The 20763-nt window shown below is 45.8% G+C and overlaps 1 protein-coding gene across 1 annotated transcript in view; it reads left to right on the top strand.

Moving 5' to 3' along the window:
* Positions 1-20763, top strand: part of ACAD10 (acyl-CoA dehydrogenase family member 10) — an 84349-nt gene that overhangs the window by 27032 nt on the left and 36554 nt on the right. Inside the window, 4 exon segments of the mRNA XM_032168657.2 lie at positions 341-535; positions 4080-4238; positions 8992-9151; positions 12323-12464. Of these exon segments, the coding sequence (XP_032024548.1) occupies positions 341-535; positions 4080-4238; positions 8992-9151; positions 12323-12464 (656 nt within the window).

Below are 20763 nucleotides of genomic sequence, written 5' to 3'. Positions count from 1 at the left end.
AAATTTTTTTTTAGATCTCACTTTGTTGCCCAGGCTGGTGTCAAACTCCTGAGCTCAAGCAGTCCTCCCACCTCAGCCTCCCAAAGTGCTGGGATTACAGGTGTGAGCCACTGTGCCCAGCCCGTAACTCTAGTCCTAGGTAACTTTTAAAAACCTTATATGACAGTTCAGCACAGGGGCTGAGGAACACACTTCCTGCAAGCAGCAAGCTGTGAGCCTGGGCTCTTGTAGCCAGAGAGCAGAAGGACGCCAGGAATAAGCATTTTTTTTTTTTCTGTTGGCCATGAGTGTTTGTCACTCTTAATGATTGCTGTTCTCCTGTGCCCTCTCCTGTTCTTAGTCAAAGACCTCCGTGCCTGTGGACTCATTTTTCTCTCTGCTGACCAGTGAGCCAGTGGCAAAGCAGTTCCCAGTGATGACTGAGGCCATAACTCAAATTCGGGCAAAAGGTCTTCAGACTGCAGTCTTGAGCAATAATTTTTATCTTCCCAACCAGAAAAGCTTTTTGCCCCTGGACCGGAAACAGTTTGATGTGGTAAGCTTGAGCTAATTGAAAACCATTGGAACAGAATCTGTGCCCTTGCTTCAGGGTGCATTGTTAAATGCTGTCTTCTAGCAGATCTTGAGTGAGGGAGTTTTTCCTTTAGACACTAGACTAAGTTAGGTTTAAATGCAATAGGTTGAAAACAGACCCTTTAAGATATCACTGTGTTCTTAGCAAGGTCAGACATTTATGGCATTTGATTACTGGTTGACACTTCAGCTTTACATTCTAAATTCGAACCTTAGTCTTCATATAACACAAGCATCTCTATCAACCCTCATATCTTAATGGATCCTTTGGCCTTTTCTAAGACCAACTATGTTGCCTTCTATTTCTGTGACATTAGTTCCTAGACCAGTGCTGTCCAATAAAACTTCACTGCCCTCCTCAGCCTGATTTACTTCCATACTAAATCCATCTGCTCCATGTGTGTATCCCAACCTGTCATGTGATAAACCTATTGTTTTGATATGCTTGGCTATATTTGGGTACTTATTTATTTATTTTTATTTTTTTATTTTGAGATGGAGTCTCACTCTGTAACCCAGGCTGGAGTGCAGTGGCTCAATCTCAGCTCACTGCAACCTCTGCTTCCCAGGTTCAAGCGATTCTCCTGCCTCAGCCTCCTGAGTAGCTGGAATTACAGATGTGTGCCACCATGCCTGGCTAATTTTTATATTTTTAGTAGAGACGGGGGTTTCACCATGTTGGCCAGGCTGGTCTCGAACTCCCAACCTCAAGTGATCCACCCGTCTCAGCCTCTCAAAGTGCTGGGATTACAAGTATGAGCCACCGTGCCTGACCTATTTATTTTTTTATATTTTTATATATATATATTTTTGAGACAATCTCGCTCTGTTGCCCAGGCTAAAGTACAGTGGCACCATCTCGGCTCACTGCAACCTCCGCCTTCCAGGCTCAAGCAGTTCTCCTGCCTCAGCCTCCTGAGTAGCTGTGATTACAGGCATGCACCACCACCCCTGGCACCACCACCCCTGAATTTTTAGTAGAGACAGGGTTTCACCATCTTGGCCAGGCTAGTCTCGAACTCCTGACCTCAAGTGATCTGCCCACCTTGGCCTCCCAAAGTGCTGGGATTACAGGCATGAGCCACCGTGCCTGGCCCCTATTTGGGTACTCTCTTTTTTTTTCCTTGAGAGACGGTCTCTCTCTGTCGCCCAGGTTGGAGTTCAGTGGCGCAATCTCAGCTCTTTACATCCTCCACCTCCTGGGTTCAAGCAGTTCTCGTGCCTCAGCCTCCTAGTAGCTGAGAGTACAGGTGCATGCCACCACGCCTGGCTAGTTTTTGTGTTTTTTATTAATATTAGAGACTGGGTTTCACCGTGTTGACCAGGGTGGTCTCAAACTTCAGACCTCAAGTGATCAACCCACCTCAGCCTCCCAAAGTGCTGCGATTACAGGCATGAGCCACCGTGCTCGGCCCTATTTGGATACTTTAAAAATGTTTGTTTTTGTCTTATTACCAACAGCAGTGATAATTCCCTTTAGAGACTTCAAAGCCCAGATTGGCAGTTGATCTTCCAGCACCTTTTAGAGTTGTGATGGATCAGAAGGACCCTTCCCCTGACCCATTCCTCCAAAGATATTCTGAGTCAGTGCAAAAGGGAACAGCTCACGAAATATAGTGAGAGTCACGGTAGCCTCTGGAACACATCGGATTAAATTTCTCTGATAACTCAAGTATTGGACATTTTGCTGCCAGAGCCCCTTTCTGATTCTTTCCATCTTTGTTAGAGCTACTTTTGCTGGGTCCAGGAAGTGGCATATTACCTTAGCCCTACATCTGCCTATGCCTGGGTGTATTTGTACCCTTCGTTGTGCCAGTGAGATTAAAGATTTTCAACTCTGCCTACACATCACATGACCTGGGAGTTTGTACAGATGCTGGGTCTGTTTCCCTGGAGGCTTTCATTGAGTAGGTCTAGTTGGGATCCAGGCATGTGTATTTCGAAAAAGCTCCACAGGTGATTCTGCCTTGCAGCTGGGGTGAGATACCCCAAGATGCAATGAAGGACTTCAGATTCTGTCCATGCTTTTCTCTTATCACACAGCCTCTGTCATGCCTACCTTGAGAAGGAGGCTTCCTCTCCATCTTCCTGGGATAGAGCCTTGATAAATAAAATCATTTTTATCTGATCTACATTTGGAAAAACACTGACCTTGTTCCCACAGTTCCTGCTTTGCCAAGAAAGTAATAGAAGCCCTGAATAAGTTCATGCTATCATGTGCAAAATAGAAAAGAAAGAGAAGGCTAGAGATCTTATCAAATAAATCTTAAGAATTTATTTTACTTCCCCCAAATGTAATTCACCTAGTGAGAGGAGCCGAATGCTTCCTGGAACTTAGCCGCATTCCCCCCAATTCCCTCCCCTCTCCCTTCTCTTGTCTCAGCCAGTACAGCTCTGCCGCTTCCATCTGGTGCATTACATCGACTGGTGTCTGAGACACCCTGCTTCTGTACTTCTCACTATTGACGTTTTCTTTAGGGTAGCTTCTTAGACTTTTTTTTTTAGCTCATTCAGGTGCTTAGGAGATAAGAGAAAGTAGAAAGGTCCAGTTTATTCCAGACATTTATTTACCTGAAAGAGCAGTTCTCACCCAACCGAGAATGCAAGTGTAGGGTAGAGAGAGGGGCCATTGGGTTTGTGCTTGGCCTTGGAGAGCTTGGGTCATTCCAAGTGGCAAGTCAGAGATTTAGTTCTGTTCTTAGGGCAGATCAGAGGATATTGGTTATAGGCTATCTGGCTGTCTTGGGCCCACTCTATAGGAGATGAAGCCCTGGGGACACTGTAAAAGGACTTTTGGGGAATCAGTGGATCAGAGACAGCCTGACACTGAGAAGGCTTTCCCGTGTTCTCCTGAACTCTCACCAGCACCTTCCACCCATTCTGGATCAGATACGTGGCTGAAGCAAGGTCATCAGAGTACAGGAGCCTCTTAGCATGTCAGGAACAGTGTCAGCCCTCCCGTGGAATTTCTGTCTAAATGGAGTATGGATGGGTTTTTAACTTCTGAAATAAACACTAAGTTCGTATTTATTTTATACCTGTAACAGTGTCTTCTTTCTGGAAAAAAAAAATGGTAAAATACTTTCCGTAAAACTGATGTGTACAGCTTTTCTTCTACTCTTTTTAGCCCCAAGATGTGACATTAGCCAAATGCTTTGTCATTTTGGAACTCACTTAAGCTAAGATAGGTAAGATGACTACTAATATTATTCCCATTTTATTGGTGATGGCACTGAGGCCCATTATGGCTTTACTTGTTTGCACAGGGTCACAGTGTCTGAAACAGACAGTGGTTTCTCGAGTTTGCCCCCACGTTGTAACCCAGTATTGTCAAATTACTCAATGTAAGAAGGCAACATCATTTTATATCATAACACTCTTAAATTACTTGTTATAATAAATCTCAACTGTCCTTCTTATGCTTTTCCTTTCAAAAAGTTTACCAGCGTGCATGTGGGAGCTCCACCTTTCGGGACATTCATCTCTCATTCCTGTCCCTCCATCAGATTGTGGAGTCCTGCGTGGAAGGGATCTGTAAGCCAGACCCTAGGATCTACAAGCTGTGCTTGGAGCGGCTTGGCCTGCAGCCCTCCGAGTCCGTGTTTCTTGATGACCTTGGACCAAATCTAAAAGCAGCTGCCAGCCTTGGTATTCACATCATTAAGGTAATAGTAATTTTTGAACCCCCTCCCATGCACCAGCCACTAGTGCAACGTTTCTCTGTAATCTTTTTACATTTGTAGCTCTAGCTTTCCTTAGGGTTTCCCCCTATGTTTCCATAGTCATGTTATTTTGTGTTAATTATGAAATCTATGTGACTATTTGCTTGTATTTTCAATGGGAAGCAAGACAAACAGGTACTGAGAAGGCAGGTTGAGAAAAGAGATAGGAAAGGAGGTGAATGGCAGGCTTAAGACCTTTGTGGGGGTGTTCACACTGTCCTCATGATCCAGTGATGCTGCCTTAAGTGGGGAGCCAGTGGCCACCAGCCATGCAGGCCATGCAGCTCACTGCTGTAAAGCACGAGAAGCCATGTGAGGGGGTCTCATGCCAACTTTTTTCTATTCTTTTTTTTTTTTTTCTCATACAGGGGCTTGTTGTGTCACCCAGGCTGGAGTGCAGTGGTGCAGTCATAGCTCTCTGTAGCCTCAACCTCCTGGGCTTAAGTGATCCTCCTACCTCAGTCTCCTGAGTAGCTGACCAGAGGCATACACTACCACACCCAACTAATTTTTGTATTTTTTATAGACAGGGTTTTGCCATGTTGCCCAAGCTGGTCTCAAACTCCTGGGCTCAAGCGATCTGCCCACCTTACCCTCCCAAAGTGCTGAGATTACAGGTATGAGCCACCACGCCTGGCTTCTGTTCTTCTATGTTTGGGTTTTCATCATTGAGCTGATGGGCCTGTAGGGCAAGAACAAACATTGCAGCATAATCTTCTTTCTTCTTGGCACAAGAGGGTATGTGCTTTTTTTTTTTTTAAACAGAGTTTCACTTTGTCACCCAGGCTGGAATACAGTGGCATGATCTTGGCTCACTGTAACCTCTGCCTCCCTGGTTCAAGCAATTCTCGTGTGTCAGCCCCCAAGTAGCTGGGACTATAGGTGCACGCCACCATGCCCGGTTAATTTTTTGTATTTTAGTAAAGACAGGGTTTTACCATGTTGCCCAAGCTGGTCTCAAACTCCTAAGCTCAGGAAATTTGCCCGCCTCGCCTCCCAAAGATTCACGGCCTCACCACGACCGGCCGTGAATCTTTTTTGAGATGAGGTCTTCCTAAGTTGCCCAGCGCTTTGAAATCCTGGACTCCAGCAGTCCTCTCACCTCAAGCTTCCCAAGTGGCTGGAACTGTGGGTGCACACCATCATGCCTAGCTGTTTTGTGAACCCTTGACCAGTGCTTCTCTCTGCAGGATAGAAAGTTCAGTGTGGTTAGGAGTTAAATGGGAAGAGGAAACTCATTCTACTGCTCCCTCATTAGCTAAATATCCTGGGTCTGAAGGCCTTCCTCAGAGCACTGACTTCTTTGATAATTTCCCTCTAAAGGACTACCCTTTGTAAAAAGTAAAGTAGGCCGGGCGCGGTGGCTCACGCTTGTAATCTCAGCACTTTGGGAGGCCGAGGCGGGCGGATCACGAGTTCAGGAGATCGAGACCACAGTGAAACCCCGTCGCTACTAAAAATACAAAAAAATTAGCCGGGCGTGGTGACGGGCGCCTGTAGTCCCAGCTACTTGGAGAGGCTGAGGCAGGAGAATGGCGTGAACCCAGGAGGCGGAGCTTGCAGTGAGCTGAGATTGCGCCACTGCACTCCAGCCTGGGCGACAGAGCGAGACTCCATCTCAAAAAAAAAAAAAAAAAGTAAAGTAGAGGTTTTTCTTTAAAGACTTTCCTTGTTATTTAATTAGGAATAAATAGTAACTTGTTTTAGAAGCAAAATTTATTTAAAGACCTGTGCTTTTTTTTTTTTTTTTCGAGACAGAGTCTCGTTCTGTCGCCCAGACTGGAGTGCAGTGGTGCAGTCTCAGCTCACTGCAAGCTCCACCTCCTGGGTTCACGCCGTTCTCCTGCCTCAGCCTCCCAAGTAGCTGGGACTACAGGCGTCTGGCTAACTTTTTGTATTTTTAGTAGAGACGGGGTTTCACCGTGTTAGCCAGGATGGTCTCGATCTCCTGACCTCATGATCCACCCGCCTCGGCCTCCCAAAGTGCTGGGATTACAGGTGTGAGCCACTGCGCCCAGCCATGCTAACATTTTTAAATATTTGCTAGCTGCAATAAAGAAATTAATGTATTTTATGTTTTTAGTTCCTACAATTTAGTCTAAATATTTGCCTTGGCATGCTAATACTGGTCCAAGCAAGTATTGGGTCATAGCTTGTTCCTCTTCTTTATTTGAAGGTGTTTTTATTTTTCTCAGCATTTTACAAGTTACTTCCTTCTTCCTTTGTTTTCCTCTACCTTTGCCTCTTTTAAAAAGTTTTAAGTTGCTAGCCAATTAGGACAAATACAGAATGTAAAGTCTCATTCCAGCCAATGGAAACTGGACACAGCAGTAGGGTGGACGCGTCAGGTTATAAATAACCCGTCTCCTTTGTTCGGTATACTTTCATGGCAAAACTGCTGGCGAGTGTGCCCTTTTTGCAGGAAGTAAAAATAGCCTTGCTGAGTAAATTAAATTTGTGTTCAAGTGCTATTAGGACCTACCAGCCAGGTGGCCTAGAAAAATAAAATAGCTTTAAATATAATATTAGCAAAAAACGGCCGGGTGCAGTGGTTCACGCCTGTAATCCTGGCATTTTGGGAGGCTAAGGCGGGCAGATCACGAGGTCAGGAGATCGAGACCATCTGGCTAACACAGTGAAACCCTGTCTCTACTAAAAAAAAATACAAAAAATTAACCGGGCGTGGTAGCGGGCACCTGTAGTCCCAGCTATTCGGGAGGCTGATGCAGGAGAATGGCGTGAACCCAGGAGGTGGAGCTTGCAGCGAGCCGAGATCGCGCCACTGCACTCCAGCCTGGATGACAGAGCAAGACTCTGTCTCAAATAATAATAATAATAATAATACTAGCAAAAAAAAAGATGTTTGTTTCATAATTAAAACTCAGTGTTGTACCTTCATTCCTAGTAGTACTGCCCCTGATGGACTAAAACAAAAGTGCTACAGGATTAACAGCCCTATCTGATAAACTTGCCAAAAATTCTAAAATAAATAACGCATTTTCTAAAATAATAAAACATTGGTTCAGTGGATAAAAAGAAGTTTTAACTTCAGTTCTCACCTTGTTTGCTCTTGTTATTGGTGTACTTACTCTTTTTTTTTTTTTTTGAGACGGAGTCTTGCTCTGTCGCTCAGGCTGTAGTGCAGTGGCATGATCTCGGCTCACTGCAAGCTCCGCCTCCCGGGTTCACGCCATTCTCCTGCCTCAGCCTCCCGAGTAGCTGGGACTATAGGCGTCCGCTACTACACCTGGCTAATTTTTGTATTTTTAGTAGAGACAGGGTTTCACTATGTTGGTCAGGCTGGTCTCGATCTCCTGACCTCATGATCTGCCCACCTTGGCCCCCCAAAGTGCTAGGATTACAGGCGTGAGCCACCGCGCCCGGCCAGGTGTACTTATTCTTGTAGGCTGTTATATTATTCCCTGCCTTCAAAGTTTTTTTGTTTGTTTGTTTGTTTTGAGATGGAGTCTCACTCTGTTGTCTAGGCTGGAGGGCAGTGGCTCAATCTCGGCTCACTGCAACCTCTGCCTCCCAGGTTCAAGTGATTCTCCTGCCTCAGCCTCTCCAGTAGCTGGGATTACAGTGGCACACCACCATGCCCGGTTAATTTTTTTGTATTTTTAGTAGTGATGGGATTTCACCATGTTGGTCAGGCTGGTCTTGAACTCCTGACCCCGTGATCCACCCACCTCAGCCTCCCAAAGTGCTGGGATTAGAGGCATGAGCCACCGTGCCCAGCCTTCGAAGTTTTATACAAAATCTTGTCTCTGCCACACTTACAGAGTTAACTCCTAACTCTCCTCCACCCTATTTGGAAAAATTACTTCTATTGGAGGGACAAACAAAGCAATTAAGTCAAAACATATTAAACAAGTTTGAAGAGAAATTATAAAATAAAAGAGGGGGAATTGTAAAAAGTAAAGTAGAGGTTCCTCTTCAAAGACTTTCCTCCCCATTTAATTAGGAATAAATAGTAACTTCTCTTAGAAGCAAAATTTATTTGAAGACCTGTGCTAACATTGTTAAAAATCTGCTAGCCGTGATAAAGAAATCAACATACTTTATGTTCTTAGCTCCCACAATTTAGCCTAAATATTTGCCCTGGCATGCTTATACTGGTCCAAGCAAGCATTAGGTCATAGCATGTTCCTCTTCCTTATTTGAAGGTGTTTTTACCTTTCTCAGCATTCCACAAGTTACTTCCTCTTTCCTTTGTTCTCCTCTACCTTTGCCTCTTTTAAAATGTTCTAAGTTGCTAGCCAATCAGGACAAATACAGAATGTAAAGTCTCATTCCAGCCAATGGAAACCAGACACTGCAGTAGGGTGGATGCGTCAGGTTATAAATGACCCTGTCTCCTTTGTTTGGTGTACTCTTGTGGCAAAACTGCTGGCGAGTGTACCGTTTCTGCAGGAAGCAAAAATGGCCTTGCTGAGTAAATTAAATTTATGTTCAAGTGCTATGTCTTTATGGCACAGGGGAACAAACATTTCAGACACCTCCTAGGAAACAGATAGGAGCCCCTAAGGCCAGGATTGACTGCTGGCACCTGTTCATTATATATTCTCTACACCTGTACTATCATGACTTGTAAAATTAAAAATATGTATGTATATATATTCTCAACATTCTGTGAAAAGAAGGGAAAAATAACAACAACAAAAAATATACATCTACATATTCTCTCTGAAACCAGGTTAATGACCCAGAGACTGCAGTAAAGGAATTAGAAGCTCTCTTGGGTTTTACATTGAGAGTAGGTGTTCCAAACACTCGGCCTGTGAAAAAGACGATGGAAATTCCGAAAGATTCCTTGGAGAAGTACCTCAAAGACTTGCTGGGTATCCAGACCACAGGTATGTGGGCGTCTCTCATGTTTTGGTAACTCTATCCAAGGCGAAGGTTTTGGTCTGTTTCTCACTTTTCAACCCTAATGGAATGGGCTGGAGACAAAGAAGCTTTACAGTGAGGAAAATAGCCATTGGGCCTGGTGCATCGGAGCACTGCTTTCAGTTTTGCTTGGGAAAAAGCATTAACTTCCCTATTTGTGGATCTCCAAAAGTGTACCTATCCCACTCTTACACCTGAGAGTGTGGTATGGCAGTGGTTGCCTGCTTTCAACAGGGAGAGGAACTTGGGGACTGCAGTATGTGCTCAGAGGATTTTACAGTTTCTGATGCTTTGAGACGACAGCCCATTTTGTGAAGGCGACTTAGAAGTTACATTGGCAGGCAGGGTGCGGTGGCTCACACTTGTAATCCCAGGACTTTAGGAGGCCGAGGCAGGTGGATCACGAGGTCACGAGTTCAAGACCAGCCTGGCCAACTTGGTGAAACCCTATCTCTACTAAAAATACAAAAATTAGCTGGGTGTGGTGGTGGGTGCCTATAATCCCAGATACTCAGGAGGCTGAGGCAGGAGAATTGCTTGAACCCGGGAGGTGGAGGTTGCAGTCAGCCGAGATCGTGCTACTGTACTCCAGCCTGGGTGACAGAGCAAGACTCCATCTCGAGAAAAAAAAAAAAAAAAAAAAGAATTTGCATTGCTGACCGGGGCGTAGTGTCTCAGTCCTGTAATTCCAGCATTTTGGGAGGCCGAGGCAGGCGGATCACTTGAGGCCAGGAGTTCGAGACCAGGCTGACCAACATGGTGAAACTTTGACTCTACTAAAAATACAAAAATTAGCTGGTTGTGGTGGTGAACAACTATAGTCCCAGATGCTCTGGAGACTGAGGCACAGCAGTCACTTGAACCCGGGAGGCAGAGGTTGCAGTGAGCCAAGATCACGCCACTGCAGTCCAGCCTGGGCAACAGAGTGAGACTCCCATCTCAAAAAAAAAAAAAAGGAAAAGAAAAAAAAAAAGGGCTGGGCACAGTGGCTCATGCCTGTAATCCCAGCACTTTGGGAGGCTGAGGCAGGCAGATCACCTGAAGTCAGGAGTTCGAGGTCAGCCTGGCCAATGTGGTGAAACCCCATCTCTACAAAAATTAGCCAGGCGTTTTGGCGGGCACCTGTAATCCCAGCTACTCGGGAGGCTGAGACAGGAGAATCGCTTGAACCCAGGAGACCGAGGTTGCAGTGAGCTGAGATAGTGCCACTGCAGGCCTGGGCGACAGAGCGAGACTCCGTCCCCCCCCCCCCCCCCCAAAAAAAGGAAAAATAATGTTGCTGGGTGTGGTAGCTCACCCCTGTAATCCCAGTACTTTGGGAGGCTGAGATGGGCGGATCACCTGAGGTCAGGAGTTCTAGCGCAGCCTGGCCAACATGGCGAAACCCCATCTCTACTAAAAATACAAAAATTAGCCGGGCATGGTGGCACATGCCTATAGCCCCAGCTACTCGGGAGGCTAAGACAGGAGAATCACTTGAACCCGGAGGTGGAGGTTGCAGTGAGCTGAGATCGTGCCACTGCACTGCATGCAGCCTGAGCAGCAGAGCAAGACTCTGTCTCCAAAAAAAAAAAAAAGTTGCATGATTTTAAAACGCAACAAGTTGTCTCCATTTCTTGGAGAGAAGTTTTCTCTTTCCTCCTGAACATTCCGCCCTCAGAAAACCAGGTGTCTTGTGTGCTTTAGAGGACACTTTTGGGCCAGGGGTGGTGGCTCATGCCCGTAATCCTACCACTTTGGGAGGCTGAGGTGGGCAGATCACTCGAGGCCAGGAGTTTGAGACCAGCCTGGTCAACATGGTGAAACTCCATCTCTACTAAATATACGAAAATTAGCTGAGGGTGGTGGCGCATGCCTGTAGTCCCAGCTACTGGGGAGGCTAAGGCAGGAGAATCACTTGATCCCAGGAAGCAGAGGTTGCAGTGAGCTGAGATTGCGCCACTGCACTCCAGCCCGGACAACAGAGGGAGACTCCATCTCAAAAACAAAAGAAAACAAAAAAGGAGACTTAACAATTTTTTTAAATTTAATTTGATTTAATTTTTTTTGAGATGGAGTTTCACCCTTGTTGCCTATGCTGGAGTGCAATGGCATGATCTCAGCTTGCTGCAACCTCTGCCTCTTGGGTTCTAGTGATTCTCCTGCCTCAGCCTCCCGAGTAGCTGGGATTACAGGCACGCGCTACCATGCCTGGCTAATTTTTGTGTTTTTGGTAGAGACTGGGTTTCACCACGTTGGTCAGGCTGGTCTCAAACTCCTGATCTCAGGTGATCCACCCACCTTGGCTTCCCAAAGTGCTGGGATTATAGGCATGAGCCTCCGCGCCTGGCCAAAGAAGACATTTTTCCCAGGTAATAAAGGCTTCACCCACTTATTCCATGAAAAAGGCTTTTATTGGTGGAGTTTCATGGTAGGATGTTTTCCAGCAATTAGATTATTGGTAGTGGCCTCTGCACAGCTGAGGCGCCCACTCTGGCCAGCCGGAAGAACTCAGCCTACTTCTGTTGCTTGCCTGCTCTTCTAACCAAGTGAAATCAGTCTATACCCAGGGTTCAGTCTTCTTATGGAGCTGAGAACGAATTAGTTTCACCTCAGCCAGGATCCTGCAAGGGAGCCACAGAATTCAGCCTAGTGCAGTGGGAAATTGCATCTCATGAAAGCAGCTTTGGGTCAGGCCGAAGGCCTCTGTGTCACTCCTTTCAGCTCTCCCGGCAATGTCAGGCAGAGGGACGTGCAAGGGCACCTTTCATCCTCAGGCTTAAAGCATTCCATTTTGCAAGATGGGTTTCCATAGCTGCGTTTGTGCTTGATAAACAGAATGAACATGTTTTTATTCATGGAGCAGGAGTTGGCAGGAAGGACAAAATTGGACACCTGCACAAACAGAAAATTATTGTAGTATAAAATGAATGGCCTTTGACAAACTGTAGTGGCATGTCATCCTGGACCTGAGTTGGCGGAGTGTAGACCTGGGACTCAGTCACTCCTAGTAGGCAGGGAAGAGGTGCTTTTCTTGCACTGCATGGCAGATGAGGATATTTTGAAGCCCAAATGCAGAACTCATTAGAAAGCAATAATGTCTGCTCAGATCTGTCCTCCAGGGCTGGTTTGAGTTTTCTTTGTTTTCAAACTTGCAGGCCCATTGGAACTCCTTCAGTTTGATCACGGGCAGTCAAATCCAACTTACTACATCAGGCTGGCTAATCGTGATCTAGTTCTGAGGAAGAAGCCCCCAGGGACACTCCTTCCATCTGCGCATGCCATAGAGAGGGAGTTCAGGTAAGTTTTCAGGGCCAGGGGAGCACTTGCCCACTGGCCTCCACTGTGCACAAGCTCAGCCCTAAACTGAAAAGTCAGCACTCCATAAAAACACCCCAAGACATTTAAAACTACAATTACGGCCAGGCTTGGTTCGTCACACCTATAATCCCAGTGCCTTGGGAGACCGAGGCAGGAGGATCATTGAGCCCAAGAGGTCAAGACCAGCCTAGGCAATGCAGCAAGACCCTGTTTCTAGCTCCCCCCTCCAAAAAAAAAGCCTGGGTGTGGTGGCACGAACCTGTAGTCACACCTACTCAGGAGGCTGAGGTGGGAGGATCGCTTGAGCTGGGAGGTTGAGGCTACAGTGAGTTACTGTGGCATCATTGCACTCCCACCTGGGAGACATTGTGAGACCCTGCTCCAATCCCCAAAAAAGCCAAATGTAAATTAGAACTATTCTGGAAAACAATATGATACAATTTATTAAAAGCCTCAGCGTTTTCATACTTTCAGACCTAATAATTCCAATTCTGGGGCGCTGTCTTAAAGAAATAATTCTAAGTAGGGGGAAACAGCTTTATGTATTAATATGCTCACCATAAAATTGTTTAATAATAAGAATTTGGAAGGCCAGGAGCAGTAGCTAACGTAGTCCCAGCACTTTGGGAGGCTGAGGCAGGTGGATCACTTGAACTCAGGAATTCAAGACCAGCCTGGACAACATAGTGAAAACCTGTCTCGGCCGGGCGCGGTGGCTCACGCTTGTAATCCCAGCACTTTGGGAGGCCGAGGCGGGCGGATCATGAGGTCAGGAGATCGAGACCACGGTGAAACCCCGTCTCTACTAAAAATACAAAAAATTAGCCGGGCGTGGTGGCGGGCGCCTGTAGTCCCAGCTACTCGGAGAGGCTGAGGCAGGAGAATGGCGTGAACCCGGGAGGCGGAGCTTGCAGTGAGCCGAGATTGCGCCACTGCACTCCAGCCTGGGCGACAGAGCGAGACTCCATCTCAAAAAAAAAAAAAGAAAACCTGTCTCTACCAAAAATACAAAAAGTAGATGGGTGTGGTGGCACATACCTGTAGTTCCATCTACTCAGGAGGCTGAGGTGGGAGGATCTCTTGAACCTGGGAGGTGGAGGCTGCACTGAGCCGAGATGGGCACCACTGCACTCCAGCCTGGGTGACAGAGCGAGACTCTGTCTCAAGAAACAAACAAAAGAGTTTGGAAACTACTTAAATATACTATAATCTGTACCATAATCAGGAAATAATTAAGTAAACCTTGTATATGTACTTGTCGCAACGACAGTAATAGTAATAGCTAACATTTATTGAATGGTTAGTATGTGCCAGGCACTAAAATAAATGCTTTGAATGTCTTGTTACTGCAGAGTATCCTCACAACTCTATGATATGTTACTATTATAATCCTCATTTACAACTGGGAAAAGTAAGGCTTAAAGAAACCAAGGCAGGCAGATTGCTTTGAGCTCAGGCGTTCGAGCCCAGCCTAGGCAACATGGTGAAACCCTGACTCTACAAAAAAATACAAAAATTAGCCAGGTGTTGGTGGCTTGCACCTGTAGTCCCAGCTACATGGGAGGCTGAGGCTGGAGAATCACTTGAACCCAGGAAGCAAAGGTTGTAGTGAGCTGAGATCATACCACTGCACTCACAAAGTAAGACCCTGTCTCAAAAAAAAAAAAAAAAAAAATTAACCAGCATACCCAGGGTCATAAAACTAGTAAGCAAGTGCTGGAGTCCGGCTTTATAGCCAGTCCGTGAGATTTCATAGCTCACCTTTAATGATTATGCTGTTATTGCAGCTAATAAAAGTATGCCTATAATAACAAATGTGTATGATAAAATTTTAAGATAGTAAAGGCAGATACAAACTGCATATATAGTATTAGCTGATTTTTTTTTGTTTGTTTTTAGGCAGAGTGTCACTATTGCCCAGGCTGGAGTACAGTGGTGTGATGATACCTCACTGTAAACTCGAACTCCTGGGCTCAAGTGATTCTCCTGCCTCAGCCTCCCAAGTACTACAGGCACATGCCATCATGCCTGGCTAGTTTTAAAAATTTTTTTGTAGAGATGGGGCCTCACTATATTGCTTGAACTCTTGGCCTCAAGCAGTCCTCCCACCTTGGCCTCCCAAAGTATTGGGGGTTACAGGCATGAGCCAGCGTGCCTGGCCAAGGTTTTTGATTACTAATTCAATTTAACAAAAATACTATTACTCAGATATTTTATTTCATCTTGTTTTAGTTTTGGTAAGTTGTAATTTCTAAGGAGTCTGTTCATATCACCTAAGCTGTTGAATTTATTACTTATAATATTCCTTTACTATCCTTATCCTTTTAATATATGTAGGATCTATAGTGATATCCTTTTTTTTTTTTTTTTTTTTGAGATAGAGTCTTGCTCTGTCACCCAGGCTGGAGTGCAGTGGCATGATCTTGGCTCATTGCCACCTCCATCTCCCAGGTCCAAGTGATTCTCCTGCCTTAGCCTCCCAAGTAACAGGGATTACAGGCACACGCCACCATGCCCAGCTAATTTACTATTTTTAGTAGAGATGGGGTTTCCCCATGTTGGCCAGGCTGGTCTACAACCCCTGACCTCAAGTGATTCACCTGCCTCGGCCTCCCAAAGTGCTGGGATTATAGGTATGAGCCACTATGCCCACCCTTTATCACTGCTGGTATTGATTGATAATTTGTATTCTCTCTCTCATTTGTCTAGCTAGGGATTTATCAGTTACGTTGATCTGGGAACCACAGTTTGGTTTTGTTACTTTTTTCTATTGTTTGTTTTGTTTCGAGGCAGAGTTTTTGCTCTGTCACCCAGGCTGGAGTGCAGTGGCGCAATCTCGGCTCACTGCAACCTCTGCCTCCCAGGTTCAAGTGATTCTCCTGCCTCAGCCTCCTGAGTAGGTAGAATTACAGGCGTGAGGCACCATGCCCGGCTAATTTTTGTATTATTATTATTATTTTTTGAGACGGAGTCTCACTCTGTTGCCCAGGCTGGAGTGCAGTGGCACAATCTCGGCCCACTGCAAGCTCCGCCTCCCAGGTTCACGCCATTCTCCTGCCTCAGCCTCCTGAGTAGCTGGGACTACAGGTGCCCACCACCACTCCTGGCTAATTTTTTTTTGTATTTTTAGTAGAGACGGGGTTTCACCATGTTAGCTAGGATGGTCTCGATCTCCTGACCTCGTGATCCACCCTCCTCGGCCTCCCACAGTGCTGAGATTACAGGCATGAGCCACCATGCCCGGCCCTAATTTTTGTATTTTTAATAGAAACGGGGTTTTGCCGTATTGGCCAGGCTGGTGTTGAACTCCTGACCTGAGGTGATCCGCCCACCTTGGCCCCCCAAAGTGCTGGGATTATAGGTGTGAGCTAGTGTGCTGGGCTAGATTTTAATTTTTATTGAAATTTATTGAGATTTATTTTATTATTAATTTTTTTTTTTTTAAAGGGAGGGAACCATCTTTTATTCCTTCAAAGTACACGATGGTATAGCATAAAGCAGGAAATGAAAGCCGATAAGGGAGGATCTCTTTAAAATCTGACCAAGAGACGTAAATTAGAGTAAAAAAGAACCTGGAGTGCCATTATTTCTGCTGCAGTGACACAGACTGTGTGGGAAAAAGTCTGTAGGCTGTTGTCCCTTTTTTTTAATTTTTTTTATTTTTTATTTTTTATTTTTTATTATTACACTTTAGGTTTTAGGGTACATGTGCACAAGGTGCAGGTTTGTTACATATGTATCCATGTGCCATGTTGGTTTGCTGCACCCATTAACTCGTCATTTAGCATTAGGTATATCTCCTAATGCTGTCCCTCCCCCTTCCCCCAACCCCACAACAGTCCCCGGAGTGTGATGTTCCCCTTCCTGTGTCCATGTGTTCTCATTGTTCAATTCCCACCTATGAGTGAGAACATGCGGTATTTGGTTTTTTGTCCTTGCGATAGTTTACTGAGAATGATGTTTTCCAGTTTCATCCGTGTCCCTACAAAGGACATGAACTCATCATTTTTTATGGCTGCATAGTATTCCATGGTGTATATGTGCTAATAAAGAAGAAAAGAGAGAAGAATCAAATAGATGCAATAAAAAATGAAAAAGGGGATATCACTACCGATCCCACAGAAATACAATCTACCATCAGAGAATACTACAAACACCTCTATGCAAATAAACTAGAAAATCTAGAAGAAATGGATAAATTCCTTGACAAATACACCCTCCCAAGACTAAACCAGGAAGAAGTTGAATTTCTGAATAGACCAATAACAGGATCTGAAATTGTGGCAATAATTAATAGCTTACTAACTAAAAGGAGTCCAAGGGCCGGGCGTGGTGGCTCACGCTTGTAATCCCAGCACTTTGGGAGGCCGAGGCGGGCGGATCACGAGGTCAGGAGATTGAGACCACGGTGAAACCCCGTCTCTACTAAAAATACAAAAAAATTAGCCGGGCGTGGTGGCAGGCGCCTGTAGTCCCAGCTACTCGGAGAGGCTGAGGCAGGAGAATGGCGTGAACCCGGGAGGTGGAGAGCTTGCAGTGAGCTGAGATCGCGCCACTGCACTCCAGCCTGGGTGAAAGAGCGAGACTCTGTCTCAAAAAAAAAAAAAAAAAAAGAGTCCAGGACCTGATGGATTCATAGCCGAATTCTACCAGAGGTACAAGGAGGAACTGGTACCATTCCTTCTGAAACTATTCCAATCGACAGAAAAAGAGGGAATCCTCCCTAACACATTTTATGAAGCCAGCATCGTCCTGATACCAAAGCCTGGCAGAGACATAACCAAAAAAGAGAATTTCAGACCAATATCCTTGATGAACATTGATGCAAAAATCGTCAATAAAATACTGGCAAACCGAATCCAGCAGCACATCAACAAGCTTATACACCATGATCAAGTGGGCTTCATCCCTGGGATGCAAGGCTGGTTCAACATACACAAATCAATAAATGTAATCCAGCATATAAACAGAACCAAAGACAAAAACCACATGATTATCTCAATAGATGCAGAAAAGGCCTTTGACAAAATTCAACAACCCTTCATGCTAAAAACTCTTAATAAATTAGGTATTGATGGGACGTATCTCAAAATAATAAGAGCTATCTATGACAAACCCACAGCCAATATACTGAATGGGCAAAAACTGGAAGCATTCCCTTTGAAAACTGGCACAAGACAGGGATGCCCTCTCACCACTCCTATTCAACATAGTGCTGGAAGTTCTGGCCAGAGCAATCAGGCAGGAGAAGGAAATAAAGGGTATTCAATTAGGAAAAGAGGAAGTCAAATTGTCCCTGTTTGCAGATGACATGATTGTATATCTAGAAAACCCCATCGTCTCAGCCCAAAATCTCCTTAAGCTGATTAGCAACTTCAGCAAAGTCTCAGGATACAAAATCAATGTACAAAAATCGCAAGCATTCTTGTACACCAATCACAGACAAACAGAGAGCCAAATCATGAGTGAACTCCCATTCACAATTGCTTCAAAGAGAATAAAATACCTAGGAATCCAACTTACAAGGGATGTGAAGGACCTCTTCAAGGAGAACTACAAACCACTGCTCAATGAAATAAAAGAGGATACAAACAAATGGAAGAACATTCCGTGCTCATGGGTTGGAAGAATCAATATAGTGAAAATGGCCATACTGCCCAAGGTAATTTATAGATTCAATGCCATCCCCATCAAGCTACCAATGACTTTCTTCACAGAATTGGAAAAAACTACTTTAAAGTTCATATGGAACCAAAAAAGAGCCCGCATCGCCAAGTCAATCCTAAGCCAAAAGAACAAAGCTGGAGGCATCACGCTACCTGACTTCAAACTATACTACAAGGCTACAGTAACCAAAACAGCATGGTACTGGTACCACAACAGAGACATAGATCAATGGAACAGAACAGAGCCCTCAGAAATGATGCCACATATCTACAACTATCTGATCTTTGACAAACCTGACAAAAACAAGAAATGGGGAAAGGATTCCCTATTTAATAAATGGTGCTGGGAAAACTGGCTAGCCATATGTAGAAGGCTGAAACTGGATCCCTTCCTTACACCTTATACAAAAATTAATTCAAGATGGATTAAAGACTTACATGTTAGACCTAAAACCATTAAAATCCTACAAGAAAGCCTAGGCAATACCATTCAGGACATAGGTGTGGGCAAGGACTTCATGTCTAAAACACCAAAAGCAATGGCAACAAAAGCCAAAATTGACAAATGGGATCTAATTAAACTAAAGAGCTTCTGCACAGCAAAAGAAACTACCATCAGAGTGAACAGGCAACCTACAGAATGGGAGAAAATTTTTGCAACCTACTCATCTGACAAAGGGCTAATATCCAGAATCTACAATGAACTCAAACAAATTTACAAGAAGAAAACAAACAACCCCATCAAAAAGTGGGCAAAGGACATGAACAGACACTTCTCAAAAGAAGACATTTATGCAGCCAAAAAACACATGAAAAAATGCTCATCATCACTGGCCATCAGAGAAATGCAAATCAAAACCACAGTGAGATACCATCTCACACCAGTTAGAATGGCCATCATTAAAAAGTCAGGAAACAACAGGTGCTGGAGAGGATGTGGAGAAATAGGAACACTTTTACACTGTTGGTGGGACTGTAAACTAGTTCAACCATTGTGGAAGTCAGTGTGGCAATTCCTCAGGGATCTCGAACTAGAAATACCATTTGACCCAGCCATCCCATTACTGGGTATATACCCAAAGGACTATAAATCATGCTGCTATAAAGACACATGCACACGTATGTTTATTGCGGCACTATTCACAATAGCAAAAAGTTGGAACCAACCCAAATGTCCAACAACGATAGACTGGATTAAGAAAATGTGTCAAATGTTATTAATTTTTTTGCACACAAAACAATAAACATTTTCTAAAAATACATACAAACAAAAAGATGCATATCAAACATATTAGGAAGGTTGCACATGGGAAGACGGGGAATAGAAATGGGGATGGGAATTAAAGAAAATAAATGAGAGAGGGACTTTGTGTGGATCAATGATAACTCAATCCTGTATTTGACAAAGAAGAAGGAGAAGGAAGAGGAAGAAAAAGAAAGTGGGATAAAGGATCAGAAAGGGAGGAAAATCGAAAAAATTAGAGTATGACTCCAGGGTAGACCTGTTTTGTTGTCGCTGGGTTGGTTGGTTGGTTTGTCTGTTGTATTTTTCATATGTTTCATCATGTCGGCCAGGCTGGTCTCGAACTCCTAGCCTCAAGTGATCAACCCTCCCCGGCCTCCCAGAGTGCTGGGACTACAGGCATGAGCCACCATGTCCAGCCCCCACATTGCTTCTGGCCTCCATGGTAGACCTCCCAGACGGGGCGGCCAGGCAGAGGCACTCCCCACATCCCAGACGAGGCGGCCAGGCAGAGGTGCTCCTCACTTCCCAGATGGGGCGGCCGGGCAGAGACGCTCCTCACTTCCTAGACGGGGTGGCGGCCGGGCAGAGGGGCTCCTCACTTCCTGGACGGGGCGGCCGGGCAGAGGCACTCCTCACATCCCAGACGGGGCGGCCCGGCAGAGGTGCACCTCACTTCGCAGACGGGGTGGCCGGGCAGAGGCACTCCTCACATCCCAGACGGGGCGGCCAGGCAGAGGCGCTCATCACTTCTTCACAGACGGGGCCGCCGGGCAGAGGCGCTCCTGACTTCTTCCCAGACGGGGCCGCTGGGCAGAGGCGCTCGTCACTTCTTCCCAGACGGGGCGGCCGGGCAGAGGCGCTCCTCACTTCTTCCCAGACGGGTCGGCCGGGCAGAGGCACTCCTCACTTCCCAGATGGGGCAGCTGGGCAGAGGCGCCCCTCACTTCCCAGATGGGGCGGCTGGACAGAGGCGTCCCTCACTTCCCAGATGGGGCGGCCGGGCAGAGGCGCTCCTCACTTCTTCCCAGATGGGGCGGCCGGGCAGAGGCGCTCCTCACATCCCAGAGAATGGGCAGCCAGGCAGAGACGCTCCCCACCTCCTAGACGGGGCAGCGGCCGGGCAGAGGCTGCAATCCCAGCACCCTGGGAAGCCGAGGTGGAGGCTGCAGCCAGCCAAGACCACGCCACTGCACTCCAGCCCGGGCAACACCGAGCACCGAGTGAGCAAGACCCCGTCTGCAGTCCCAGCACCTCGGGAGGCTGAGGCGGGCAGACCACTTGAGGTCAGGAGCTGGAGACCAGCCTGGCCAACATGGCGAAACTGCACCTCCAGCCAAAGGAGAAAAAGCAGGCAGAGGTGGTGGCG

This window comes from Hylobates moloch, unplaced genomic scaffold (assembly GCF_009828535.3).
Source record: "Hylobates moloch isolate HMO894 unplaced genomic scaffold, HMol_V3 SCAFFOLD_12, whole genome shotgun sequence".
NCBI lineage: Eukaryota > Metazoa > Chordata > Mammalia > Primates > Hylobatidae > Hylobates > Hylobates moloch.
This window is presented reverse-complemented; position numbering and strand designations above follow the sequence as displayed.